Raw genomic sequence first — 9,733 nt, 5'->3', positions numbered from 1 at the left:
CGCGAGAGAGATTATATAGAGTATAAAAAGAGAGTGAGGAGATACTGGACAAGTGTGTTTTTTTTTTAAAAAAAAAAAAGAGATAATGGGCAACTAGACTCCTGTCCACTATTCTGCTTCGAAAGTGATTAATTTTGTTTTTACGTAAATTCTAATCTCTGTAGACTTCTGCTCACCAAGACAAAAAATAAAGACTTTTGTTCGCATAATTTTTACCTATGTTCAACTTGAAATAATATTTATCCAATTACACTAATTACTATACTCTAGTATTATCTCGAGATTATAATCTTGAGATTGTGTGTTTCCGATTAGTATTAACGTTTTTAATCCTCATATTTACTGTGACTTGTTTTAGACTATAAAGACGGTTTATAGGTTTGATAGTATCATGGGGGATCGAGAAAACCATAATGACGTTCAAAAACTTTTAACACTAAAGTGAATATAGCCTCTTAGTTCATATCTCTAGAAGATTATTTGGTGGTGTGTACAGTGTACTAATGCAAAATTCAAAATTTTGAGTATATTTTGTTTGTATGTTACAGTGGTTTTCCACACACACATTTTGATTTCTCTCTCAATTTATTTCGTAAATTTTAATGTTTGTAGACTTCTGTTCACCAAGGACAAAAGATAAAGACTTTTGTTCTCATAAGTTTACTATGTTCGACATGAAATAATTATCCAGTTACACTGATTAATGATTACTATACTAGATATACTGACTGTGATTTGTTTGAGACTATAAAGATGGTTTATAGGTGACTGTTAAGTGTGAACACAAGTTTACCTTCTGGAATCTAGCCAGAAAAGTTTTACCTTATAAGAACTTGAATTAGATTTGAAGTGTACGAGTATTTGAAAGGAAAATGATCAATAAGCTATACTCATCGCTTGATTTGTTTCCCCGAAATTTTATATGATAAGAGAAGCAAATGAGTGTGAGCTATCCATCGGTTAATTCGGAAGATCCTCCTCCAAGGGATGCCATCTTACTCTCGGCTTTCTGGTATGAATCTCTACTGCAAATTCTCTAGGCTGACATGAATGCTTTGGTGTTTTAAAATCAGGGTTTAGGGTTTAAGAATATTGTAAGTCCATTAAGGCTCATCACAAGACAAAAGCGAAGTAACGAACTACTTTCCATAAATATATATATATATTCTATGGGGCTTTGAGGGTTGGATCCAAATAATGTGAGTGGCAACTAGAGACTTTGGTTGTATGGTACGACATGAATATCAGATCAGACTAACTAAAATCACATAAAAATAGCTAACATTACAGTGATACATTTTCAGATTTTCTTTTTACTTTAGTTTATATTTTTATAAACCAGGAAAAATAAAAATTGTAGCAACATCAAAAGCTGGCAGGTTGGTCCATTGTATTGGTCCCTGAGTGATAGATAATGCCACGGTGGGTTTTTGACTCTTGTTCACGTCCTTATTTTTATATTAAATTTTTGAAAAATTCTATATCAAGTTGTAATTGGACCTTGATTAAATTTGAGTCGAGTGCCAGTATTCATGAATTTTATCTTTTTCTTTTATTTTGGATTTTCCTCTGCAAATTTGTGTAATGTAAATAGGTGAAATTGCTCGCTTTTAACAAAAGCCAAACATTTTGTTATTTCAATTAAAAAAAATAGTTTGTTATTTCGATTGCTCTCCTTAGTACCTCATTGAACTTGTTATTATTGGTGATTTATGTTATTAGATTAATATGTTTAAACTCATTGCAGTCACATTGTTATGAAACACTGGAGGTAATTGATTAGTGATAGTTTTCTACTTAGAGTGGTTCACAATCATGTAAATAGGTGAAATTGCTTTTAACAAAAGCCATACTTTTTTACTTTTCATTAAATATTCAAGTCTCGTGATAAAAATTACGTACAAAACAGACTGCATGCTGTTTTCGCTAAACAGAGCTCTTATGAAAAACGACATTACAATATATGTGACTTTCTTCTTTCTCAAGGTAGTCGTAATTGACTACTATGTCCAGCTAATCGCCACCGGACTGGCCACCACGTGTTTCCCATCTGACCACTCAATGCTCCCAAAGCTGTTAGACCCAGACGGCTTAGACGAGTCAACGGTAAACGTCACTGAATACGATTTCTTCTCGTTTACTTCTTTGAAATTCAAAACCGTCGGTTGAACCGAAATTTTGACTGCCGTTGTCTCCGACGTTACTTTAACCGAGTACGACCCAGCTCCTCCAACGTTTGTGACAGTGCGTGTGTACTTGTACGTGTCGGATCCGTCGACGTTAACGGCAAACGAAGGATAGTTTAGATCAGCGACGGAGTAATTTTTGCTCGAGTCGCAAGTGTAATTGCCTCTCGACACGACTCTGATCCGCGACGAATTGTAATTCAATGCGCAGAGGAAATCTAAATAATCCGCAGTCGTTAGATCGTAGATGAGTCCTGGATTGACGGCCGTCGTTGGCGATACATGTCCTGCACCGTGCTCGAACGGCGTAGAAGGTTTCCCTGTCGCGATGTCCATGATCCGTTTGCCGTCTTTGTAGGTATTGTAAGCGGTGGTCATGAGAGCTGATCGAATCGCGGCCGGGCTCCACTCCGGATGCACAGACTTGAGAAGAGCAGCTAAACCGCTGACGTGAGGGCAAGACATGGACGTTCCTGAGATGATGTTGAATTCCACGCGGCGAGTATCGGAAGCTAGTCCGGTGGGACCCAGAGCTCCGGTCCACGCGGCGAGGATATTGACTCCAGGAGCGATCAAGTCCGGTTTGAGAATGTTTGGCGTTATGAGATTAGGGCCTCGCGAGCTAAACCCTGCTACCAGGGGAGATGGCTGGACGTTGACAACAGTGCCTTGGATCACAATTGAAGCCGTTGGATTCGGATCGGTCAAGACGTAGCGGCGGATAATGTCACCGGCTTTCTCTCCCACAGCGGTCGCCGGTAAAAAGTGAGCCTCCGCCTGAACTTCTTCTCCTTTCCCTGCCAAATTCGCAAGAATCATTCCGAGTCCACCAGCACCTTTCACCACCTCCCCTATAATAGCCGGAGCCACTCCTCCTGTATCGCACATAACGATCTTCCCCTTTACCTTCTCAGGAATTAGTGTTCCGGGGAAACAAAGATATCCAATAGCATCGTTACTAGCATTCCCCGCGTAAATAAATGGCAACAATTTAGCCGGAAGTTCATCATCACCTTTAAACAACGAAACTCCAGTGTAGTTCTTCCCATTGCCGAGAATCGCGAGCGCGGGAAAATCACGATCAATAGTACCAGCACCAACAGTAGTAATCCACGGAGCTATATTCGTTACACTGAAAGGGCTGGGACCAAAATTACCAGCCGAGCAAGAAACAAAGATCCCTCTTTCCATGGCCGCAAATGCTCCAATGGCAATATCGTCTGTATAATATGTCGTTATACCGCTGAGAGATATAGACAGAATGTTGACATTATCTTCGATGGCTTTATCGATTCCAGCTAACATATCTGAGCTGAAGCAACCAGGTTGCCAACAAACTTTGTAAACAGCCACTCGAGCGTGATAAGCAATCCCACGAGCCGTTCCATTAGCAAACCCTAAGAGATTAGCTCCTTCCACCACTGATCCCGCTGCTGTTGACGCCGTGTGTGTTCCGTGACCTTCGTCGTCTCTAGGCGATCTTGATTCCATGGATTCGTTGACTGGTCCCACTCTTGCTTCGTAACCCCCAGCGAAGAATCTAGCTCCTACTAATTTGCGGTTACAGAGCGAAGCGGTGAAGTTAGTCCCAGCCTCGCATTCGCCTTTCCATGTCGACGGAATAGGACCGTATCCTTCGTCGGAGAAGCTTTTGCTCTCTGGCCAAATACCAGTGTCAAGAACTCCAATGACAAGGTTGCTAGATGTGCTGGTTTCGGGGAATAGGCCTCCGTTGTGTACATCTAGACCTAGGAATAGTGGAGTCCGAGTGGTGTGTAACTCGTGGCGCTGCTCTGTTCGAACCGAGATCACACCAGGTTGGGTCATGAGGGAGTCGGCTTCTTCGGGAGTAAGCCGAGTGGCGAATCCATGTATCGCATTGTTGTACGTGTAGATCATTTCAGCAGATTCTGAGACGGACCGGAGTGAGGAATCGTACCAGAGAGAGTGGTGGTCGAAGCTCGAGGGCATCTGAGATTTCGCCATGTGAACAATGTAAGTAGCTTGTTGAGCTCCATCGGAGACGTGGCAGGAACCGAGATACAGAAAAACGACAAAGAAGGGAGCAGTGGAGGAAAGAAACGAATATGTCATCTTTTTTTAATTGTGTGGAAATGTGAAGGTGTTAGAGAGTTTAAATGGAGTCGAGGTAGTGAGCGATAAGATATTATTATCAGACTCTTCTGTCCGCTATTCTGATTTGAAAGTGATCACTTTAGTTTTTTCTGTTTGATTTGTCTCTGAATTCGAGAGACAGAGAGATTTGTCTCTGAATTCATTTTTGTTTTTTTGGTAAATTTTAATGTTTGTAGACTTTTTTGTTCCCCAAGACAAAAAATCAAGACTTTTGTTCCCATAATTTTTCCTATGTTCAATATGAAATAATATATCCAATTATACGAATTATTAGTATTATCTCCGAGATTATTATTGTTTTATTATCTTGAGAATCTATGTTTCTGTCTAGAATTAACGTCTTTAACTATGATATTAGACTATAATGACGGCTTGTGGGTTTGATAGAATCATCATGTCTTGAGGGATTAGAAAACCAATATGATATAAATTGAAAACTTTTGTTCACTTAAGTTTACCTATGCGTAACATCCAATTACAGTAATTACTAGACTTAAGTATTATCTGGAGATTATTATTGCGCTATTAATTTTATATTGAGATTCTCTGTTTCTGTTTGTACTTTAACTCTGTATATACTGTGACTTGTTTGAAACTTAAAAGATTGTATACGGTCGAGACTTGTTACAACACAAGAAAATTTAATTGGATCTCATTTCTCACTCTGGACGAACCTACCAGTTGAAAACATTTAACCTTATAAGAAGTTCAGATTAGATCTGAAGTATGAGAAGATTCGAAAGGGAGAAGTATCAATATTATTTAGTAAGAGAAGGAAATGAGTGTGAGTCATGTATCGGTTCATCCCGTGGACGATCCTCCTCCAGCTGCTGCTGCTACACAAGTAGATAATCAGCCACATGTGAGGAGGCCTGCAACTTTACTTGGCCTCACACTTCGTTTCTTCCAGTTCTTCTTTGCAGCTGATGCACTTTGCATCATTACTACTACTGATTTCCCTTCACTTACGGCTTTACTTCTGGCAATGAAGTAAAATATATACTTTGTGTAGTATAGTACTCGTGATGAAGATCGTCTTTTTATTCATAGTAAAATATATACTTTTTATCTCTTATCTTAGAGAGAAATTAACAAAATAGTTCTCAACTTTCAAATTTAAATCAAAATAACTTCAACGCATATACGCATCATTTTATTCATTAATTTCATTTAAACACGAATATAACTCATTAAGCAAACAATTTTAATACGACAAAAAGTCAACAATGTTAGTTATATTTAACTGTTGATTTTCGATTGAATCGAAATAATTTGATGATTAACACAAATATGAATTTATTTTTGTTTCAAATTATAAGTCGAGAACTTAAGTGACTTACTTATTATAGATTTTCGCAGTTCGATTAAAATAGTTTATTTAAATATACATACATATATATATATATATATATATATGTTTTAAATAAGCTTAAAATAATATTAAAATATGAATTTTTATGTTTTCTTTTCTTCTGGATTTTTATCTACAAATTTGTGTAATTGATGGAAAGAGGTGAGTTTACTATTAACAAAAGCCATACATTTTAATAGTTTGTTTGAAGATAAGTATTTCGATGGATCTCCTTATTACCTCATATTGATGAACTTCTTGTCGTTGGTTTCTTCAAATAGAAACCTCTTGTTGGTTATCATTAGATCTTAGAGTCTTTTCAACCTTATGAGATTCATATTTTTATACTTATCGTAATCACATTGTTATGATACACTGGAGGTAGTTGATTGCTGAGAGTTTCCTACGTAGAGTGGTTCACATTCATGCAACGTGAATCAAGATTGACCAATAATTTCAGCAAAAAAAGAAGATTGGCCATTAATAAATCATGAACTAGTAATGCATGCCTAGTATATTTCGTAACTCATAAACTAATTTAATAATTGTCAGTATATATGTCCACAGCCTAGTAAATAGAAATAGTCATAACACACTAGCCAGCTAAAATAGTCTTAACCCTTTTTTATAGTTTTCATTAAATATTCAAGTCTCATGATAAATTACCAACAAAGCAGACTGCATGCCGTTTAACCGAAACAGAATTCTTATGAAAGTAACGTTACAATATATATCTGCTAGTCATAATTGACCACCTATGACCAGCTAATCGCCACGGGACTGGCCACCACATGTTTCCCATCTGACCACTCAATGGTCCCAAAGCTGTTAGACCCAGACGGCTTAGACGAGTCAACTGTAAACGTTACCTCATAAGATTTCTTCTCGTTTACTTCTTTAAAATTCAAAACCGCCGGTTCAACCGAAATCTTGAGTGCTGTTGTCTCCGACGTTACTTTAACCGAGTATGACCCAGCTCCTCCAACGTTTGTGACCGTGCGTGTGTACTTGTACGTGTCGGAGCCGTCGACGTTAACGGCAAACGACGGATAGTTTAGATCAGCGACGGAGTACGTTTTGCTTGGGTCGCAAGCGTAATTGCCTCTCGATATGATTCTGATCAGCGACGAATTGTATTTCAATGCGCAGAGGAAACCTAAATAATCCACCGTCGTTAGATCGTAGATGAGTCCTGGATTGACGGCAGTTGTAGGTGACACATGTCCTGCACCGTGCCCGAACGGCGTTGAAGGTTTAACCGTCGCGATGTCAATGATCGGTTGTCCGTCTTTGTAGGTACTGTAAGCAGTGGTCATGAGAGCAGATCGAATGGCCGCGGGGCTCCATTCGGGATGCACAGACTTGAGAAGAGCAGCTAAACCGCTCACGTGAGGGCAAGACATGGACGTTCCTGAGATGATGTTGAATTCCACGCGGCGAGTATCCGAAGCTAGTCCGGAAGGTCCCACAGATCCGGTCCACGCGGCGAGGATATTAACTCCAGGAGCGATCAAGTCCGGTTTGAGAATGTTTGGCGTTATGGGATTAGGTCCTCGCGAGCTAAATGCTGCAAGCACAGGAGAGGGCTTGACGTTGACGACCGTTCCTTGGAACACAATGGAAGCAGTGGGATTCGGATCGGTCAAGGCGTAGTGGCGGATAATGTCACTGGCTTTCTTTCCCACGGTAGTCGCTGGTAACAGAAAAGCATTTGCCGTAAGCTCTTCTCCCTCGTAGGCCGTATTTGCAAGAATCATTCCGAGTCCACCCGCAGCTTTCACTACCTCCCCTTTCTCAACCCTATTCCCTCCTTTCTCGCACATAACGATCTTCCCCTTTACCTTCTCGGGAATTAGTGTTCCGGGGAAACAAAAATTTCCATAAGTAGCATTGTTACTAGCATTCCCAGCGTAAACAAACGGCAACAATTTAGAGGGAAGGGCGTCTCCTTTAAACAAGGAAACTCCAGTATATTTGTTCCCGTTGCCGAGAATCACGAGCGCGGGGAAATCACGATCTAATGTACCAGCACCAACCGTAGTAATCCACGGAGCTACGTTCGCTACACTGAACGAGAAGGGGCCATTATTACCAGCAGAGCAGGAAACAAAGATCCCGCTTTCCATGGCCGCGAATGCTCCAATGGCAGTAGCATCTGTATAGCCTGTCCTTGGACCGCTGAGAGATATAGACAGAACGTTGACATTTTCTTCAATGGCTTTATCCATTCCAGCTAAAATATCTGAGCTGAAGCAACCAGTTTTCCAACAAACTTTGTAAGCAGCCACTCGAGCGCGATAAGCAATCCCATGGGCTGTTCCATTAGCGAAGCCTAAAAGATTAGCTCCTTCCACGACTGATCCCGCTGCAGTTGACGCCGTGTGTGTTCCGTGACCTTTGTCATCTCTAGGCGATTTTGACTCTTTGGATTCGTCCACTGGCCCATTAATTGCTTCGTAACCCCGAACGAAGAACCTAGCTCCAATTAGTTTGCGGTTACAGAGGGAAGCTGTGAAATTAGTCCCAGCCTCGCATTCGCCTTTCCATGTAGACGGAACAGGACCGTACCCTTCGTCGGAGAAGCTTTTGCTCTCTGGCCAAACACCTGAGTCGAGAACTCCGATGACGACGTCACTGGCTGCGCCGGTTTCAGGGAATAGGCCTGCGTTGTGTACGTCGAGCCCGAGGAACAGTGGAGTACGAGTGGTGTGTAACTCGTACCGCTGCTCTGGTTGAACCGAGATGACACCGGGTTGGGTCATCAGCGAGTCGGCTTCTTCAGGAGTAAGCCGAGTGGCGAATCCATGAATTGCGTTGTTGTAAGTGTAGAGCATTTCAGCAGATTCTGAGACTGAGCGGAGTGAGGAATCGTACCAGAGAGAGTGGTGGTCGAAGCTCGAGGGCATCTGAGATTTAGCCATGTGAACGATGTAAGTAGCTTGTTGAGCTCCATTGGAGACGTGGAAGGAACTTAGATAGAGTAAAACGATGAAGAAGAAAGCAGTGGAGGAGAGAAACGAAGAAGACATGTTTTTTAAGTTGTGTGGAAAATGTGAAGACGATAGAGAGTTTATATAGTCGAGAAAGAGAGTGAGGAGATACTATTGTTACCCAGTAACTCGGTTCACTGGCCATAGGCCAAGAATTTCGGGTTTAAATACCGATATTTTAGCATTAAATCCAATTGTTTTGTGTCCACTATTCTGCTTTGAAAGTGATCGCATTTGTTTTTATCTTTTTGATTTGTCTCTAACTCTAATTTTATTTTCTTCTTAATTTTAATCTTTGAAGACTTCCGTGCACAAAGACAAAAAACCAAGACTTTTGTTCCCATAATTTCACCTATGCTAAACATGAAATAATATATCCGATTACACTAATTACTAATACTATACGTTAGTATTATCTCGGGATTATTATTGGTTTATTATCTTGATATTTTATGTTTCTGTTTAGTATTAACGTCTTAAACTATAATATTTTCTCTAACTTGTTTAGTATAACGTCTTTGAAGATTATTCGATGATGTAGTAGTCATGTAAAATCCAATTTTCTTTTTAAGTATATCTTGTTTGTATGTTTACATTAATGATTTCCACATGCACATTTGGATTTCTCTCTAAGTATATTTTTCGTGAATTTTAAGGTTTCCAGACTTCTCTTCATCGAAGACAAAAAATAAAGACTTTTCTTCACATAAGTTTACCTATGTTCAACGTCCAATTACACTATTTGCATATACTTGTATAATCTTGAGATTATTATTGTTTCATTGTATTGAGGATCTCTATTTACGTTTAGTATCAACCTCTTTAACTCTGATATTTACTGTGGCTTGTTTGAAATTATAAAGATGGTTTATGCAGTTGAGACTTTTTACAACTTGCAACAAAAGAAAGTTTAACTGGATCTCATTTTCTCCCTCTGAACTAAACTACTATTTGAAATCTAGCCTGAAAAGTTTTACCTTGAACGAATTTGAAATTAGCTTTAAAGTATGACAGGATTCGAAAGGGAATATCATCAATATGCTCCACACGCTTAGTTTGTTCCCCCCCCC

At 39.8% G+C, this 9,733-nt stretch overlaps 2 protein-coding genes across 2 annotated transcripts; both read right to left on the bottom strand.

The window, feature by feature from the left end:
• Window positions 1-1,852: 1,852 nt before the first annotated feature.
• On the bottom strand, window positions 1,853-4,353 carry LOC106313785 (subtilisin-like protease SBT1.7). The gene has a single exon (XM_013751698.1). The coding sequence runs from the start codon at window positions 4,278-4,280 to the stop codon at window positions 2,004-2,006; it is 2,277 nt and encodes a 758-aa protein (XP_013607152.1). The 5' UTR covers window positions 4,281-4,353; the 3' UTR covers window positions 1,853-2,003.
• Window positions 4,354-6,279: 1,926 nt separating this feature from the next.
• Window positions 6,280-8,768, bottom strand: LOC106313216 (subtilisin-like protease SBT1.7). The gene has a single exon (XM_013750973.1). The coding sequence runs from the start codon at window positions 8,700-8,702 to the stop codon at window positions 6,429-6,431; it is 2,274 nt and encodes a 757-aa protein (XP_013606427.1). The 5' UTR covers window positions 8,703-8,768; the 3' UTR covers window positions 6,280-6,428.
• Window positions 8,769-9,733: the final 965 nt, after the last annotated feature.

This window comes from Brassica oleracea, chromosome C9 (genome assembly GCF_000695525.1).
Source record: "Brassica oleracea var. oleracea cultivar TO1000 chromosome C9, BOL, whole genome shotgun sequence".
Taxonomy (NCBI): domain Eukaryota; kingdom Viridiplantae; phylum Streptophyta; class Magnoliopsida; order Brassicales; family Brassicaceae; genus Brassica; species Brassica oleracea.
This window is presented reverse-complemented; position numbering and strand designations above follow the sequence as displayed.

Bases quoted from the DNA above. Each gene is read 5' to 3' on its own strand.
- LOC106313785 (XM_013751698.1), bottom strand. From the start codon at position 4,280: ATGACATATTCGTTTCTTTCCTCCACTGCTCCCTTCTTTGTCGTTTTT.
- LOC106313216 (XM_013750973.1), bottom strand. From the start codon at position 8,702: ATGTCTTCTTCGTTTCTCTCCTCCACTGCTTTCTTCTTCATCGTTTTA.